Source organism: Peromyscus leucopus, chromosome 1 (genome assembly GCF_004664715.2).
Source record: "Peromyscus leucopus breed LL Stock chromosome 1, UCI_PerLeu_2.1, whole genome shotgun sequence".
NCBI lineage: Eukaryota > Metazoa > Chordata > Mammalia > Rodentia > Cricetidae > Peromyscus > Peromyscus leucopus.
Genome location: NC_051063.1, coordinates 160,859,642 through 160,879,369, shown reverse-complemented (window position 1 = coordinate 160,879,369; position 19,728 = coordinate 160,859,642). Strand labels below are relative to the sequence as shown.

Genomic DNA, 19,728 nt, shown 5'->3' with positions numbered 1-19,728 from the left:
CCTGGCTGTGATCGGGTGAGGCAGGTGATTGGCAGCTTCCGTGCCAACCGCCTGGTCCCACGATCCCCCCCCACCCCCCCCACCCCCCCCCCCACCCCCCCCCCCCCGCACTCTGTAGCAAACACCGCAGGTCCTGTGGATGGGTAGATGCAAGCCGAGGGACTGCGATGTATTGGCAGGAGCAATGGTCAGAGGGCTAGACCAGCAGTCTAAGTCGGGGGACAGACAGAGGGCCAGAGGTGGCACCCCACATCGCTTTAGCTGTGTTATCACTCTGAGGATCCCTGCAGTCTGTGGAGGACAGTGGTGAGGAAGGAGATGCAGTGGTCACAGAGCTGTCCTGTGGGTAGATTTGGACCTGCCCCTCCTGAAGAATACCAGCAAGCATTCTGGTCCCCTGGGGGAACTGCTACCACAGCCCTGCTGCGGAATCAGAGGCCCCTCTGACAAAGCAGGTCGGGCTCCAGGGAAGAAAGGGTGTCTGTTTGGGAGCGGTCTCCCCACTGTGCTTGTCCTGCCTCCCTCTCCCCAGGAGAGGCTTTAGAGCCTGTGGAAGGTGGTACTGTACCACAGGGCCCCCTCGGTTCACAGTGGCTGGCTGCCCCGGGTAAATGGCACCATGGAGAGAGACATGGCTGCTTCTCTGCTGTCCTGAGGGCTGCCTGCTTCTGGTGGAGTCTGAGGTATGACTCAAGTCCATGGCACTCAGAGCCCATCCTGTTCCCAGCCATCCTTTCCTGGCTCTCTGTTCTGGGCAGCACCACCAGACAAGGTCGGTGGCCAGGAGAGGACAGGTGGGTGGATGATAGGTCCCCGCCACTCCAGCTTGGCTGATCTTGGAGGTGCCTTTTGAGAGGGAAAGGTGGTCACATGAGGGCTTGATGAGGTGAGTTGCCTTCTGCAAAGGAGCTGAACTGGCCATTCAAAGGAATGTGCAGAGGACCCTTGGCCTGTTCTCTAGTCTCCTCTGCCCAGTCTCCAGGTCCAACTGTTGGAGGCCTCCTCACTGGGTCCATTGAGAAGAGCCTGGATTCTTCCTTCCCATCTTCACCTCCTGTAGCATCCACAGCAGCCTTCCTCTTCCCACTTTATAATTGCTTTTTCTGTCTGCTGAGTCCCCAGGCTTTGAGAGAGGGACATTCTTAACTTACCGTCAGTGCTGGGAAGTCAGATCAGCACGTCCTTACTAGCAAGGTGAATGCATATTTACCACGTGGTGCCCCTCGTTATAGGTTTAAAAGTGTTATCCCAGCAGTATGTACACCTCATTAGAAAACCTGCTGGTTTTCTCGATAGCTAGCCATCCCAACCGAGTGAAGTGGAATGTCAGTGCATTTCCCTGGTGGCCAAGGCTCCTGAGCATCTTTCCACATGTGTGTATTAGCCGTTTTGTATGCTTCCTTTTCAGAACTACCTGCTCCATGCATTTGCCCATTTATTGGGCAATTTGTCCTTTCAGTCTTGATTTTTGTGGTGGTTTGAAAGAAAATGGCCCCCAAAAGGAGTGGCACTGTTAGGTGGTGTGGCCTTGTTGGAGGAAGCATGTCACTCTGGGGGTGGGCTTTGAGGTCTCATATATTCTCAAGCCACACGCACTGAGTCAGTTCACTTCCTGTTTCCTGCATTTTAAGATGTACAGCTCTCAGCTCCCTCTCCAGCACCATGTCTGCCTGCACACCGCCATGTCCCACCATGATGATGATGGACTGAACCTCTGAACTGTAAGCTACGCCATTAAATGTTTTTTGGTTTTGGTTTTTATATAAGAGTTGCCATGGTCATGGTGTCTCTTCACAGTGATAGAAACCCTAATGAAGACAATTTTATTTTTAATTTTTTGAAGAACATGGATAGTAATCCCCTGTCAGGTGAATTTTCTGCTGTTCTATAGGCTGTCACAGTTGGTGCAAATATAAACTTGTACAGCCACTGTGGAAATCAGTAGGGAGGTTCCTCAAAAACTCATCAGAACTACCGTATGATCCAGCTGAACCACCCGTGGTGTTTACCAAAATGAATCCAAGTCAGAACTCTGCGACACACCTGCACACTGTGTCTGTTGTCCCTTCACCACAGCCGCTCTACGGAATCAACCCACGACGGCTGAAAAAGAAAACGGGCTGTGTGTGCACTAAAGAGCCACAAAGAGCGGAACGGTGGCATTTGCAGGAAGATTGATGGGACTGGAGAGCGCCGTGTTAAGTGAAGTCAGTGAGGCTCAGAAGGGGAGATTCCCCCTCGAGTGTGTGTGTGTGTGTGTGTGTGTGTGTGTGTGTGTGTGTGTGTGTGGTGGGGGGTAGGGGTGTGATGTGGGAGGGTGGGGAGTGGTGTGTGGTGTGTGGGTGAGTGTGTAGAAGGGGGACTATTTAGAAAGAGGAGGTGGTCCAGCAGGAAAGGATAGTGGAAAGGTGAGCATGACACAGCAGATCACACACACACACACACACACACACACACACTGAAGTCGTGATGGACATGCCTTTGATCCTGTCATCTAGGAGTCAACCAGAGAATCATGAGTTGAAGGATGGCCTGGACTACTATAAAAAGTAAAAGTACAAAGATATCAAAGCGAAGCCTATTATTTTGTATAATTAATGCACACTAATCATTGTTGTTTTAAAGAGTGAAGGTTCCTCTAGTGCAGAATAATACAGGGAAGGTAAGCCGCAGTCCAGCCATCCCTGCCTGTCATCCTCACAGCTCTGCTTTTGGTGCTGTGGTACTTGTGGCTCTTCCGTGGGTTCCCTTTGCCAGCTGCTCACATCCAGGGCCCTCCTCCATGACTGCTCTGCACAACCCTCTTCCTACCACCGCCACCCTCCCCGTCACATCCCGTGGTACTCTCCTCACCTCCGACTCTCAGCACGGTTTTTTGGTCAGGATTCTTACCTTTTCCTCTGCACTTTATTGAGCAGTAAATCTTACATGTTTGGGATGAGAAGATAACTGTAAAGGGTAAAAATAACAACAGACATAAAAATGAACAAAACTATAAAACTGGGTTTGCATCGACATCGCTGTGGTTGTGGTCTATGCAGAGCTTTGGAATGTTCCCTGGAGGGCAGCTCCTTCTTGTCCTGACATCCCCATCCAGCCTTCCTCAAGGGCAGCTTCAAGTAGCAAAGCAAAGAGGTTTTCCCATTGCATAACCACCAGCTGTAGGCCTCCAGGGCGTGCGTGTAGTTCTGCAGTAGAGCCTTTGCCTAGTACACATGAAACGCTGGTCCCATCCCCAGACCGGCAAAGAAGAAGAATTACTCCATATTTTAATTTATCCCTCTTTGGTATATCTTAAAAAAAAAAAAAAAGACCTTTTGTTAGAGTAAAAGCAACATTTGTATACTTTTAAAAATTAGAAAATCTAACTAGAGCATGGAAAGGATGTGTGGGGAGATGGAGTGGGTGGTTAATGGGCACAGGGGTGCAGTTGGGTAGATAGGACCGATAACAATTAACTGCATATTTGGAATTAGCTACTGGGAAGGAGTTTTGAATGTTTCTAATATGAAGAAATGATATAGAGCTATATGTATGGTGATACATACCTGTGTGACCCTAGCAGTCTAGGAGCAGAGTGAGGAGGATTGCAAGTTCAAAGTTAGCCTGGACTACATAAGAATTCAAGGCCAGCCTAGTCTATATAGTAAAACTCTGTCTCAATTATAAAATAAAATGGGAAAAAAAAAAGTATGCCTGAGGGTTTTGTTTTGTTTGTTTTTTGGTTTGGTTTGGTTTTGGTTTTTTTCTTCCTTTCTTTCTTTGGATCGTTCGGTCGGTCATTTGTTTTGTTTTTCAAGACAGGGTTTCTCTGTAGTTTTGGTGCCTGTCCTTGAACTCACAGAGATCTGCCTGGCTCTGCCTCCTGAGTACTGAGATTAAAGGCTTGCGCCACCACCGCCTAGTGCCTGAGGTTTTTTGTTTTTTTTTAAATAATTTGCTAATTACACCGATAGGATCATCAGACATATTGAATTGCCTTATTGTACCCATAAATATGTGCAGTGTGTGTATCGGTGTGAAACAGGTTTGTAAGGAGGGCTAGAGAGGGCTCAGCAGTGAAGAGCACTGACTGCTTGTGTGGCTGGCTTATGTCAGCTTGACACCGGCTAGGGTCATTTTAGAACAGGGAGCCTCCGTTGAGAAAATGCCCCCTGCCAAATCTGTGGCCCGTGGCGAAGCCTGTGGTAGGTTTGTTTGTTCGTTTGTTTGTTTTTATTGGTGATTGATGAGGAAGGCCCAGCTCACTGGATGCTTCCACCCTTGGCTGGTAGTCCTGGGTGCTATAAGAAAGCCATGAGGAGCAGGCCAGTAAGCAACACTTAGGGGCCTCTGTATCAGCTCCTGCCTCCAGGTTTCCACCCTTAATTCTCTGGATGCCGGACTACAAGCTGTAAGATGAAATAAACCCTTTCCCCCGCAAGTCGGTCACGGTGTTGTTCTATGGCAGCAGTAGAAGCCCGAAGACCTCATTCTTGCAGAGAACCTGGACTCAGTCCCCAGCACCCATGTCAAGGACTGTGGCTCCAGTTCCAGGAGACCCAACAGCCTCTTCAGGCTTCCATAGGCACACCTGCACACATGTGATACACACACACATGCTCAGGCGTGCACATAAAGAAATCTGTAAAATATGCTAATGAGGAAGTCTTTTTCTTATTTAGAAAATAATTACAAAAAGGAATTTCCCCAGTTGTCCTTGACACAGCCCATGTGGTCCTCATGAGATTCCCCGGATGTAGTGACATTTTCTTACCCGTGGTCGTTAGTCGACTTTCTGCCACTGTCACAGAATCCCTGAGATGTTCAGTGTAAGGAGGAAGGCTTATTTCAGCTCTGTTTTCAGAGGTCTCAGTCCATGGCCTCTCTGGGTCTGGAGTAAGGCCAGATATGTGTGGTGAAAGAAAGCCACTCAAGCCAAGATCAAGAGGAAGAGCCAGCCGCTCTGTGTCCCCTGAGGACGCACCTTCCTCAACTCTGCACCCATATCACTGCAAGCTGGGGACCGAGGCTTCGGTATTTGCCCTCTAGGGGGACAGTTACGGTCCAGAAGACAGCCCTGACTTCTCAGAGGGGTGGCTGCGGCGCAGCTGAGCATTCTACCTTCTGGATTTGTGCTGGCGGCATTTAGCGTGCTCCTTCATATTCATGTTGCTTGTAGGCTGGAACTCACACCTAATGGCACCATAAGTAAGATACGTGCTGGGATACATCGTAGGTGGCATGTGTTTCCTCCTGCACTGAATCAGGATGCAAATCATGCAGAGTTGCCCACGCCCCTGAGACTCCCGCGCTGCTTTCACAGGAAGGTAATGCGCACCGTGTTACCCTGATAACCCTGTGAGTCACTGTAGCTTCTGTGCATCTGCATTTGATCCAGACTTTTATTTGCCTTTTTCTTCTCTTATTAAGAGGAAAGCTGTGTGTCTCCCTCAGCACATCACTGGGCATTCTTAAGTGTCTTACGTCTGTGTAGAAATGAACCCACCCAATTCTTCTCGTGGATGCGCTCAAAGCCACGTACCCTGAGCACTGCTGGGTACAGTTCTTCCTTGACTTGTCCACTGCCTTATCTTCTGCTGCTTTTAGTCATACTTTCAGACCAATGCCACTTTCTAAAAACATCCCAGGGGTTGCAGAGGTGGCCCAGTGGCGAAGAGTGTGTACTGCTCTTGCAGGACCTGAGTTCTCAGCGCCCACATTGTGGCTCACAACCACCTGTAACTCCAACCTCTTATGGTCCAATACCCTCTTCTGGTCTCCATAGGCAATGACATTTAAGTGCACAAACCCACACACAGACATCCTAATTTAAAAAAAAATAATAAAAATAAATCTTAATATTTTAGATTTAAGCCACAGCATAGTGTACTCCCAAAGCCCATTTTCTTGTCATTTTTTCTTGAACAGTACACAGCGGCCACTCACTCTGCATTTCCTTTGTTTTGGGTAAACTAAGTCATCTGGAAATGACTGACTCTAAGTTTAGCGGGACATGTGGAGGCTGTGTGCCATTTGTGGATTTGGGTGTAACCGGGGTCCCAGAAGCTGGGGTCCCAGTACCTGTGAGTACTGAAGGATTGTAGTTCTGTTCTGACGTGGGTTAGGGCAGCTCATCTGAGGCTTCAAGGTGAGCAGTGTGGATGAGCCAACAGCTCCAAGCTTTACTCTGTTCATGAGCCACACACAGCTCTGGCCAGACGCCTGGCACTGCTCTTGGTGCTTCAAATGCAAGGCTCTGCTGGGCACACACATATTGGAGAGTTCAAGGCCAGCCTGGGCTACATAATGAGACCTTGTCTCCAACTCTAATTCTCACAGCACCCCTTTGGACAAACGGATGAGGAAAAGAAGGCGCAGAGTAGGGCCTCTCAGGCATAGCGGGGTGCAGTGGGCCCCTCGTCTGTCTGGCCAGTGCTCATAGTGCCTTTCGTGCCATGGACCATCTGAAGTAGCTTCTCCAGATGCGTGGAGGTGGAAAATGAGCATGCTCTCTCTGACTGAGGGATAAGTCTGGAGCAGGGACGAGATATGAGGCACATTCGGGCTGACCCATTACCAGGAGTTAGCTGTGAGGAATTGGGTTGCAGGAGACTCCTCAGGGTCCTCGGCCGACACGTCATCGCTGCCTCTCTCCTCGCCCTCCCCAGTCTCCTGATCTCTGCAGACAGGCTGTTTCCATGTTGTTCCTGCACACAGTGGGAAGACACACTGTCCCCATTTGTGTCTTGCTCCCCAGCTCTGTCTTGGTTAGAGGCCTGAGTCACATGGTGCCACCTGGGCTACCCCAAGGGCCAGAGGTGGGCAGATCCAAGGGGTACCTTTAGCCAGTGGGGCAGGTCCCTGGGATGCCAGCAGCACTCCTCAGATTAAGGCCCAACCCCTCTGCCGTGTAGATTCTATTCCCCTGCTGCAGATAAGGAAGCTGGGGCTCAAGCCAGCAGCTGCCGGCCACCATCCCTGCAGGCTGCCTGCCTGTGGCCTGCCTAGGACAAAGGGCAGCTGCTCCCTTCCAACACCAGGTTATTGTCTAGATAGCTCAGGATGCACATTGCTGTGGGTGTTGGGCCACTCTGACCTGGCTCCCAGGAGTGTGGTTGGTCTCCTTGGGAAGGTCTAGGCCCTGCCAGGTCACTGACTGCCCCTTTTTTTCTCTGCAGCCGGGTGTTCAAGACAGACATGGAGCTAGAGGTTTTGCGCTACACAAATCGGATCTCCAGCGAGGCCCACCGTGAGGTAAGTTGGGCACCTGCTCGGGTTGGGCAGGACAGTGATGACCTTGCTAATTGCTGTGATCGAACACCTGACAAGGAGCGGCTTCGGGAAGGGGGGCTATATTCTGCCTCAGTCTGTCCTGGTGGTGTGCTGGGTCTCCATGGGGGTGGGTGACTCCATCTTAGCTCACCAAGAAGCAGAGAGACTGGGGTGGAAGTGAGGCTGGGCTATAGCCCTCAATGCCAACTCAACAGCATCCTCTTCCTCCAGCTAGGCCTCCTCCTAAAGGTTCTACAGCCTTCTCCAGGCAGCACCACCCATGGGGGACATTTCACATCCCAACCATCACAGACTGAGTCACAGTGGGTAGGGGGGGGGAACTGTAAGGAAGATAAAGGACCACGTGGAAGGCAGGAAGTTTCTCAGGAGAAATTCTCTCCTTCATGGTGGGCGCAGGGCAGGGATGGAGAGCCTCTGCTCCCTCTCTCCATCTTACGGCACCTCCCTCCATGAAGGTAATGATCCCAGTCCTCGGGGACTGTCCCAACCAAATGGCCCTACTTCCGAGTGATCAGAGCTCTCCTCCCTGGTGTACTGGCACTTCCCAGCTCTGTTAAAGCATCTCTTGTCTGTAACTATAATTCCAGCTCCAATCAGTGTTCTGTTGCTGTGAAGAGACTCTGTGACCACAGCAACTCTTATGAAAGAGTTTAATTGGGTGGCTAACGGTTTCAGAGCTTTAGTCCGCTGTCAGCAGGGTAGGGAGCATGGCGGCACACTGGCAGACATGGTGCTGGAGAGGTTGAGATTCTATATCTGGATCCAGAGGTAGGCGGAAGAGAGACTCTGGGCCTGGCATGGGCTTCTATAACCTCAGAGCCCACCTCCAGTGACACACTTCTCCAACAAGGCCACACCTCCTAATCCTTTTAAACAGTGCCACTCCCTGGTGACCAAACATTCAAATCTACGAGCCTGTTCTTATATAAACCACCACACCACCATCCTTTTTTTCTTATTTTTAAAATTTAGATTATTATTTGTTTGTTTATTTGTACCTGGGTCCATTTGCATGTCTGTCTGTCTGATACGTGTGCATATGAGTGCAGTGCCTTTGGAGGCCAGAAGAGGGCAGTGGATCCTTTGGTGCTGGGGTTATAGACAGTTAGGAGCTGCCCAGTGTGAGCGCTGAGATCCAAACTCCAGTCCTCATGAGTAAGCAGCAAGCGCCCTTTAACCACGGAGCCATTTTCTTCTTTTCTTTTGTTTTTAAAGACAGGGTCTTGCTATATATCCCAGGATGGCCTTGAGCTCACTGCATAGCCCAGGCCATCTCAAAATTATGACCCTTCCACTCCACCTCCCAAGTGCTGGTCCTGCAGGTGTGCTTTACCAATCTACCCAATCACCTGTTTTCCAGAAACACCTTCACGTGTGAAGGAAGCCAGTGTTTCAAAGCCACTCAGGTGCCTGGGGTATCCTGCTTGCTCAGGGACCATCCCGGCTTAGCCTAGGGACGACAAGGATGGCAGGAAGGCCATGTAATCTCTTGTCCCAGCTAATTTCTCTTTATAAAAATTAGGCAAAAGTAAACAAATAATAAATAATAAAACCCTCTCTTAATATTCAGGATTTGCCAAACATCTTGGTCAGATCTTTTGTCTATAGGGTGCTGGCCACCCGCAAGCTGTAGTGTGTTGTTTATCGGCTTCCAGATGAAAGTGCTCCACAATGGTTTAAATAAACTCTGTGGGTCTCGGAGCTGTTAAAAGGTCTAATTTGTCACTTTGCCGCACCACTGTGCATGGATCGCCCCTCCTTTTTTTTTTTTTCTTTTAAAGAGGAGCTTTTGGAAAAGTGTTATACATTATTTATAAGGCCGCGTTAGTTATCTGCTTAATACAAATGTCTTTGCTTAATACCCATGCTCTAGGTAATGAAGGCTATAAAAGTGGGAATGAAAGAATACGAGATGGAAAGGTAAGCTGTGTCTCTCTGCATAAAGATTAAAATGTAAAAAACCCAACCATCTATGTTCCCTAAGCAAGGGGGTGGCGTACACTGCGTGCAGACCGAGTGGGGTTATGTGCGGCACTGGGATCCCAGGCAGCGAATATGGTCCCTCTGGTGTGGCCACCACCCTGGCTCCTGGCAGAGTGTTTGATGGTAATGGGCCTTGATAACTTTCCAGGCTGGTTTACTGCCCCATCATTCCATGCTTGGACTTTGTTTCTGCAGTTTGTGGGGAAACTTTACCAAATAGCCATTATCATGGCTCCAAAAGCCACTAGTAAAACAGCTTGCCCGTTTTTGTGTATAAACACCACCATTATGTCTGCTGTGCTCGGGTGACTGGGCCGAGGGATGGGTAAGTGGCTCATAAAGCACCCTGGAGAGCCCCATCTGCCTTCAGCACCAGTTAGACTTGCCACATGCAGGTTGGCATGCTCAGGTGCTTCCTGGGGGGGGGGGCCTTACTGCTACCCATGCTCAAGGAATCCCTTGACTCAGATCATACCCCCACCCTCCCAACCTGCATCCTGGGTCTCCCTCCAGTGACCACACCACTGGAAGCTCTGGGAAGGTGACACTGGGGAGGTGCATCACCCTACCCATCCCAGACTCCCTTTCCTACCTGAGCTTGTAAGCGCTTGGCAGCTGCCACCCCTTTTCCCATGTCCATAGCCCCAAGTCCACCATCAGGCCTGCTTTGTGCCAGGGGCGCTGATGTGTCTTCAAGGCCCCTATCTTGGAAGCTGGGCCCACAGTGTGCTGATATGAGTGGGGTTGGACCTTTGAGATGGACCCAATGGGAGGCCCTTATGTCCCTGGCTCTGTTGTACTCAGAGGACTCAGTTCTTGAGAAAGCATTGTTATAAAAAAGAGCCCACCTGACCACACCCAGATCTCTGGCTCCTTTGTTTGTTTGTTTGTTTGTTTGTTTGTTTGTTTGTTGAGACAAGATTTCCCTGTGTATCCCTGGTTGTTCTGGAACTAGCTCTGTAGACCAGGCTGGCCTCGAACTCACAGAGATCCACCTGCCTCTTCCTCTCAAATGCTGGAATTAGAGGCACGTGCCATCACCATCTGGCCCAAATTTCTGGCTTTTTAGGAGGCCAAACCGGTGAGCCTGGTCTTGAACTTTTAGCTTCCAAAATTATAAGCCATACAAACCTCTTTTCTTTATAAAATAGCTTGTCTTGGGTCTTTTATTATAGTAACAGAGGAAGGACTACTGTGCTAGCCCATACCCCGTGGCCTTGCTGGCTGCATCCGTGTGAACAGCAGCACAGGTACAGGTAGGGTCAGCAGGGGCCAGCCTGGCACATCTTCTCACTGTGGGCTTGCAGATGGAGGCCTTTCACAGATTTAACCCCGAAAGGGGAGTCGAGTCCTCTCTTCTTGCTCTGAAGGGCACGGAATTGTTAAAATGGCTTTCCTCAGCTGCTGTGATGTCCCAGGAGGGGGCATGTAACAGCTGTCCGTCAAAGCTGAGGCTCTGTCTCACCAAGGACACTGGGGAAGGGCGTGCACAGTCTTTCTGGTCTGCAGTCTGCACAGCATTCCCTCTCCCCACACAGGGATCTGAGGTGGGAAGAGAACTATAGGGCTGGCCCAGGGAGGCAGGAGTGATGAGTCTCTCAGACTGGCACTGCCCCAGAAACCTGTTCTCAGTTGAGTTGACTCATAGTGACCCATAACAGATGCCTCAAATAAAAATAACCAAGAAATCGGAGCAAGAATAGCTCACCTGTGTGTGGGCCTTCGCAGTCTATGCCTGCAGCCAGCTGTGCCCCGGGCTGTCGGGGGTCGGCTCTGGAAGGGACCCGGAGACACTCCTTCCTCAGCTCTTGACCCTGACCCTGCTGCAGCTCATAGGCTGAGCTACATGGGCTTTGGGTCTGCGACAAGGAATGTCCTGGCTGTTGTTTTTCAGAAATCTAAAGGACTTATAATAGCAGAATGAGCCCCCAGGCCCTCATCCATTGTTTAGTTTTGTGTTTGTGTTTTGGTTTGCTGGCGTATGTGAACAGTCCAGACATCATGTCGTTTCCCATGTAAATATTTCAGGAGATGTCTCAGTCAGTGAGACTTTTCCCTTCCTATAACCTGCCATTACCTCATCTAACCAAATTGACAGTTGAAGCAGCTTTCTGTACCTGAGCATCCCACATCACAGATTCAGCCAGCTGTGGCTGGTGCAAACTTTTTCCTTTTAACTTGAATCAGTGAGTGAACATGCGTAGACCTTGACTGTCATTTTCTCTAAGCCACACAGGGTGACACCTGCTGACATAGGGTTAGGTTAGGCCTTAGAAATAACCTCCAGTTGATGTGAAGTGTCGGGGGAGAATGTTTGGGTACGAGGGATTTGGCCCCTGGGGAGGCTGGTTGGTATCCACAGGGTTAGAGTCAGCCCCCTTCTTCTGCTGAAGACTGACCGTGGTTTGTTTGGTTATTTGATGTATTATGTGTGTGAGGGCACATTGCATGCCTATGGAGGAAAGAAGATAATCTCTTCTGACCCTTGATTCCCAGGGATCCACCTGATGTGGGTCCTCTGGGAGATGAGTAAATGCTTTTGACGCCTGAGCCCTCCCTCCAGGGCCCTGACTGTAATCTCTTAGTATTGTCATTTGCATTGATGTAAACCTGTCTTTTTTCTTTTTGGATTTGTTTTCCTTAAGCCAAGATTCAAACACAGGCTGTGCATTGCCCTAGGCTGTTGGGAATTCTTTTGGAGTTGAGCCCGGGGAGAGCTTGCAGGCTCCCTTTCCTTGGTGACTAGATCCCCGAGTTATGGACAGCCTGAAGCTTAGCTGGCACAGTGGGAGGTGTCTGGCCAGGTGTACAGAGGGTACCAAGTGGACAGATTTCCATGATGGCCAGCTGGCTCTCTCGTGTGTACAATGTGTCTCACATCCATCTGTGGCCCATAATAGAAGATCTAGATTTCTAGATTCTAGAGTAGTGGTTCTCAACCTATGGGTTTCGACCCCTTGGGGGGGGTCACATATCAGATATTTACATCACAACTCATAACAGCAAAATTACAGTTATGAAGTAGCAACAAAATAATTTTATGGTTGGGGGTCAGCACAGCATGAGAAACTGTAAGGGTTTCTCATTAAAGGGTCGCAGTATTAGGAAGGTTGAGAAGCACTGATCTAGAGGAAAACAATGTTTGTCTGTGGGCCTCAGCCAATGGGAGCACCTGATCATTGGGCCCCTGAGAGCTCAGCATAAAGGGGCTGGTGGGAATGGGCATGCCCAAGGGAAGAGTGGAAGCAGCAGTAACAGGAATGAGCTGCAAAGTCTGCTCCTGAAGGTAATGGGGAGACGCTTGTCTAAGGATGTCATCACATCTGAGGATGTCTGCCTAGATTTCAAGAAGGCACTCCTCTGCCCCGTGAAACACTCTTAGTCCCAAGCTCTCTTCCCACAGGCAGGCCTGTCTGTCACTGCCTGGGTCTCTTTCTGTTTCCATTGCACAGAAAGAGTCGTGTCCAGCCGGGCGTGGTGGCGCACGCCTTTAATCCCAGCACTCGGGAGGCAGAGGCAGGCGGATCTCTGTGAGTTCGAGGCCAGCCTGGGCTACCAAGTGAGCTCCAGGAAAGGCGCAAAGCTACACAGAGAAACCCTGTCTCGAAAAAAACAAAAAACAAAAAACAAAAAAAAAAAAAAAAAGAGTCGTGTCCATGAGAACCCGAAGATGCCTCAGGAGCCTTGTATCATCTTCCGGCACAGTAACTGGTGTCAGGAAACATGTCTGGGTTGTTTGGATGGATGGATGGATGGATGGATGGATGGATGGATGGATGGATGGAAGAGAGAAGAAAAGGATCTGAGCTATTTTTCTACCACCCTGCATACCACTGGAGACTTCAGAATTACTTTCCTAAATTAGAAATCAAAGCGTTCCAAAGCAGGTGTTGTTGGCTACCCAGGGGACATGGCCCTTTTAACACAGGCTGGACTGCTGCCCAGGTAGATCAGGGCGGCCCAAGTGTTACGTGGGCAGTGGACTCATGGGGCCAAAAGGAAGTAAGCTTCCTTTTTGTGTGAGCTGATGGTGCCCTGTGCTCATGGTGGGCATCCCTCAAATCTGTGGGCCACACAGAGGGGTATGGGGATGGGGCAGGAAGACTCTAAGACAGGACTGGAAGCTGGGGTAGTGGAGGGCAGCACCAGGACAAATAACTTCACAGACTCAGATGCCAGCTGGAGACCACATTTTAAGCCTTGTCTCCCCCTCCCCCCTTTTAATTATCAGAGATTTATTATACAATCTTGAGGGCATGTTGAAAAAAGCGTAAGCTAGCTGATGTCGTTTATGAAGACACCGCCTTCTCCTCTGTGCTGTGCCTGCCAGCAAGGAAGTAAAAATCATTTTCCAAAATTGAGGTGTAGTAAATTGTGTTAAACCAATAAGACGTTGATGTTTGGACAAATCGGCTCGCCCAGCATCCGACTCCAGGCCCAATCAGGCAGTCCGTTTTAGCACCTCGTATTATTTAATGTTAGTGGCGTAACCGGCTTGTAGCTGGCTGGCACAGGGCTGGCAGCTGAATCAATTACCTGCAAACCCTAATTTAGAGCATGCTCAATTGGCTGTGTAAGCAGGTCCCGGTTCACATTTACTACAAGGAGATTAATAACTTGATGCCATTGACAGCCTGGGACCTTAATTGGGATTGCTGTCTCCTCCACTCCAGCTGTGAAGGGGCCATTTGGGGCCCTCTCATAACAGCTGGGGGAGGGGTGATGTGAGTAACTTGAAAGACAGGTTGTGTGGGTATGACCATGTCCCCATGGCCTTGCCTCTCCCCCCCTGCCCCACCCCCCTCAGGAATCCCTCCTGGCAGACCCTCAGTCCTGTCTGGAACCCCTCCACTAGGACTGGGTTTCTGGGTTCCTGTCACAGGCTAGCTCACAGTGGTCGCCTCCTGTTTTCTTTTAGGCTGTGTTAATGAAGAACTTGCCCAGCTGTGCCTTTTTAAAATTAAAGGCCTTATTGCTTTTTCCTGCCCTTTGGACAAATGGAGTGAGCTCTGTGTCATTTGTCCTCAGGGTGCCTGGCGGGTCCAGATTTGGGGAGCCCAGGGGACTTCATCTCTTCATCACATGCATGCCACACCCCTATACACACCACACACTGCCTTCCACACACATCCCTACACCCCCACACTCCCGTGTGCACCACACAAGCATGTCTTCTGTCTGTGTGCACACTGCACGCATCCTCCACATACGAGCACATTCCTCCCACATCTCACATAGACACCCATACACCTCCAGTAACCCCAGCCCCTCCTCATCCTGTATGGTCCAGGTCATCCAGGTGCTGACCAAGGGCTCAGGCTACAAAACCCTAGCCATATTTACTTGAAGCAGGTCAGGTTCTTTGTGTCTTTAAAGGATTAGAAACTTTAGCTCCCATGAGGACAGGGGGGAGGTTGGAGAGCCTGTAGGCACAGCCCCAACCTGCTTCTCCCTGAGGTCAGAGCTGCAGGGGAACAGGCAGCCTGCAGCACATGGGCTCTGTGAGCCTGAGTGCATGCCGGCTCTGGGTGGGCAAGCACTGGCTGCTCTGGGAGTCTGCTGGAGCCTGTTCCAGATCCCTGGAGCCATGAGTTTTCTCGGGTCCTCCTCCTCCTCCCCCTCCTCCTCCTCTCCCTCCTCCTTCTCCTCCTCCTCTTCCTTCTCTTCCTCCTCCTTCTCTTCCTCCTTCCTCTCCTTCCTCTTGCTCCTCATCCTTTACTTCCTCACCCTCCTCTTATTTTTCTCTTTTCTTTGTTTTTTTTTTTTTTGTTTTTGTTTTTGTTTGTTGATTTTTGTTTTGTTTTTTGAAATAGGCATTTTTGTGTAGCCTTGGCTGCCCTGGAACTCTATATAGACCAGGCTGACCTTGAACTCACAGATCCACCTGCCTTTGCTGGGATTAAATGTGTGTGCCGCCGCCACCACCACCACCACCACCACCACCACCACCACTCGGCTTTCTTATTCCTTTTTAGTGTCTTGTGGAAATGAAACATAGGACCTTGCACGTAGGCAGAACACTACCACTGAGCCATAACCCCAGCCTTTGATTTTTTTTCAAAGTCTCACTATGTAGCCCAGGCTGACCTGAAATTCAAGGGCCTCCTTGGCTTGCCTCCCAAGTGCTGGTGTTAGACATTCGTCACTGAGCGCAGATACTTGCTTCCCTGTTCATCAGTCCCTCTAGGCAAGACGTCATCTCTGAAGAATGCCCCTGTGCCCATGCTGCCCTCCTCTTGTCCTGCGGCTTGCCCAGATGCTGTCTTCACAGGGCATGAGGTCAGGCCTGGCTTTGTATGTCCACAGCCAGGGTTGGGACCTCTCACAGGTCATTTGCTTTTGTTGGTGATAGATGTCACTCAGAGGTGTTTCCTTCCTGGAAGGTTCTGGAGATGCCTAGTTTCCCGATAAGGTACATTCTGACCTAATCTGGCTTCAGCCTGGGCATAGCTGTTCACCAGTGAAGCTGTCCTTACTTTACTGTCTTTCCCCCCACCCCTGTAAAGGATACTTGGGGGTTTGGGGAACAAGTGTGGGGTACAGACTGCTCAGACCTGGGCCCCAGGTAAGAGATGATTGATTGATGGCTCTTCTCTGTGAGCCTGGTTAGCGCCCATAGGTGGTATCAGTACGGTCCATGTCAGACACAGGAGCCCTCGGCCAATGTTGAAGGGCGAGAGCTGTGGATGGCACTGAGGACGCACACCTGGATGTGGAAAACCCTGCATGGCCTTCGTGGCCTGGTGTGGGTTTTTGCCAGCACTTCCCTGGTAGCCCACGAGGACAGAGGTCAGCAACACCCCCACCCCACCTCACCCCGAGTGCACACGAGTTCGTACAAGCATGAGCTTTCTGTAAACCCATAGTCAAGTGATGACAGCACCAGCTGAAGCGGGCATTCTTTCCAGTGCCGGCGGTGTGGCCCCACCAGAGCCCACCCCAGTGAGTACCCGGGGCACCTGTGGCCCTGCACTGCTTCACCACCAAGCACTTCTGTGGATTCAGGGAAGTTGTCTTCCTGGCTTGCTGGGAGATTGTGTCAGGAAAGGGTTGGAATGTTAGCAGCTGCCTTTTAAGCATCTCCCTTGGCTGAGAGAGAGGTGGGGGAGAGGGAGGGAGGGAGGGAGAGAGGGAGGGAGGGAGGGAGGGAGGGGAGGGTAAGGTAAACCTTTCTGTTTTAGTTTTTCAAATGTCTTTAACATTTTAATTTTATCTCTGTTTATGGGTGTGTCTGTATGTATGCCCTGTGTATATTGAGGGGTCGGGAGGATGTCCCTGGAGGCCAGAAGATATTGAATCCACTCGAGCTGAAGTCAGAGGTGGTTGTGAGCCACCTGATGCGGGTACTGGAAGCCAAACTTAGGTCTTCTGCAAGAGCAGGAAGTGCTTTTAGCAGTTTGAGGTTAGAGAGTTGGGAGCACAGAGAGTTCTGGGCACACTACTCCGTCTTCACCTTTGCTGACGTTGCTATGGAAACATCACTGATAGCATGGTTACTGTTAGCTAATCTGTCTCGTTTCCTTAGCTCTGACCCAGTGTCCTTTGCCTGGCCCAGGAGACCCTATAAACCTAGTTGTGCTGTCCCCTGGAGCTCCTGAGCTGTGACAGTCCCTCTACTGCCCTTGTTTGTGATGCCTTGATGGTTCTCAAGAGTCATGCTTGGGTCATGGGGCCTCAGGTGACAATGGAGCCACGTGATACTTAGAGGTGAAGTGCCACTGTCCTCAGGAGAGAGCAAGTCCACCCGCTGTCACGTGACACGGGTCGCCTGCCTGGGTGCCGTCTGTCTAGTTCCTCCCTGTGAGGTGACTCCATCCCTTCCTGCCCTCTCCATGGTGCTCACTCTGCTGGAAGGCACTGGGCACCAGCAGCACTTAGGTAGCAGGGGTCGGTTCCACCTCCTCCAGGGGCCGCATGACTTATTTATGAGGCCTCGGTACACGGTGCTCTCTTCCCTCCTGGTTATTTATTCAATTTTTTACACTTATTTCTGTTTAGACTCTTGGATGCTTTATTTTAGATTGGGGATGTAATCTGGGCTCCGGCTCTCCATCTCAATGCTCCAGTCATTCTGAGAGCCTCTCATGTCCCTTTGATAAACACCTGTCATTTGCTTTCTGCGCACTCCCTGGGCTTTCTTTCTGATTGCATGATGCTCCAGGCTCATCTTGTATATTCTTTGTTCAAGCCCTTGAGGGAATTTTCTCTAAGGAATGATAGTTGCTGTTACTGGAGAATCATGTCAGAAACCAGGATCGGGGGCTGGAGAGACCCACTGCTCTTGCAGAAACCTGAGTTCGGTTCCCAGCACCCATATGGAGGCTCACAGCCATCTGTAACTCCAGTTCCAGGGGATCCATGGGCACCTGCACGCACATGGTGTGTGTGTGTGTGTGTGTGTGTGTGTGTGTGTGTGTGTGTGTGTGTGTGTGTCAGAGGGGGTTGTCTTGTAGTCTCATGGTTAGAGTTCCTGGGTTTGGGTCCCCGCTGTGTGACGTTGGGCAGGTTGATAGCACTATATCTCTGTTTCCTCATCTGAGGTCTTTGCTAATAACACTTTATGGCCTAGTTGAGTGAACTCAGTGAATTAGATGAGATACAGTGACTTTACTAACCACCATAATGGGGCTGCCTTGTTAGCATTCTCTAGTCTCATTTTATAGTCTCAGAACAGACGACTTAGCTCCAAACGCCTTTTTCTCCCCCTATCCCTTAGCCATATTTTGAGATCATAGTTTGGGGCAATCCCACTTCCACCCCCAGTTTTCTTTTTGGGGGAACAATACATACCCTTGAACGGTAGCAGAGCCCTGTAGTTTGGCCAGAACCTATCTTGCAGTTGGGTTTTCCCAGAGCTCCCTGGTCCAGGCTCCACTTGGAAGGCCAATGCAGCATGGATGCTTGGGAAGGTTTTGCTTTCACCAAGGATTTTAAATGACCCATTTTATTCTCCCTGGTTTTTAAAGTCTCTCCTCCATATCCACAGTTACATTTCCTTTCACTTTCCCTCTATGAATCCATGCGCTTCCTCTATTGATCAGTTTGTAATAGTTGGATCCGCTTTATTGATCTTTTCTTACAATCCGTTCTTAAATTTCTTTTCTGGTTCCGTTGTTTACTTGACTCATGGATTTCCAATTTCATCATTAACTCCTTTCTCTTTCCTTCCCGGTGCGTCTTTTGAACATTCATCTTGTAACCTGTTGAGATGAATCTTAGTTCTCTCTCCCTTCTCTGGTAATAAATGGATTGGGGCTAATTTTTTGCTATTGAGCACAGCTTTGGTCATATCCTAGTAAGTTTTGATTGATTTGTTTTTTGACCCGAGAAATGTACTAATTTGTTCCAGATTGATGTGTCTGGGTTTTTCTTGGTTAACTTTTTGTTATTAGTTACTGAGTTTGTCACCATTTACAATAAGAAAATGTGGCCTTTGTTTAAAAAAAAATGCAACAAATGAAGTTCATTTTGAGGTTTTTCTTTCTGTCTTATTTTATAGTATTTTTGTCAGTAGTTTAAGGAGTACAGAAACTTGTTTGGTTTTTAATTTAGAATGAATAATTTGTGCACACTCATCAGGCTTCTGGTCTCATCTGGCCCCCTTCCTCCTCTCTTCTGTCCTTGCATGTGTCCTCAGACCGAGAGATCTGCTTTATGAATTCCCCTCATGAGTGATGAATGGGTCTGCTGCACTCACTTCCAAGATGAGCAGTTGGAGGGATGTGGGTTGCAGGCTGTTTGTGTTTATCATACTCTGCCTTTCAAACTATTTGATCAGAACCCTTGGTTTTATTTGTATCTGATTGTGTTGTTGGTGTTATATGCTTTCTTTGTGTTGCGTTTCCTGATCTGTCTTTGTTCTTTTGTTTTGTTTTGTTGAGTCAAGATCTTGCTGTGTAGTTAGCCTACCTGCTTCTTTCTCCCGAGTGCTGGGATAAAAGGCAGGTGCCATGACATCTGATTTTTTTTTTTCAGATTTATTTATTTACTTTCATGTGTTTGCATGTTTGACCTGTGTGCACCACATGCATACAGTGCCTGTGAAGACCAGAAGAGGGCATCAGATTTCCCAGAACTGGAGTTTTAGCTAATTGTGAGCTGCCCTGTGGGTACTGGAAACCCAACCTGGTCCTCTGTAAGAGCAGCAAGTGTTCTTAACTGCAGAGCCATCTCCAGCCCCAAGTTTGTTTGTTGGTTTGTTATTAATTGTTACTTATTTTGTGGTGCTGGGGTTAGATCTTGAGCCTTATGCACACTGGGCCACTGCTGTACCTGCCGGCCCTTCTTCATTTATTTGTTTATTTATTTATTTACTTAATTACTTAATTATTTATTTTGGTTTTTCAAGACAGGGTTTCTCTGTGCAGTTTTGGTTCCTGTCCTGGATCTCACTCTGTAGCCCAGGCTGGCCTCGAACTCACAGAGATCCTCCTGCCTCTGCCTCCCGAGTGCCAGGATTAAAGGCGTGCA

The 19,728-nt window shown here is 49.5% G+C and overlaps 1 protein-coding gene across 1 annotated transcript in view; it reads left to right on the top strand.

Moving 5' to 3' along the window:
- Pepd (peptidase D) overlaps window positions 1–19,728 on the top strand; it is a 135,839-nt gene that overhangs the window by 49,970 nt on the left and 66,141 nt on the right. The window contains exons 8-9 of the mRNA XM_028877780.2: window positions 7,161–7,236; window positions 9,149–9,195. Of these exons, the coding sequence (XP_028733613.1) occupies window positions 7,161–7,236; window positions 9,149–9,195 (123 nt within the window). The remainder of the gene's footprint in view (window positions 1–7,160; window positions 7,237–9,148; window positions 9,196–19,728) is intronic.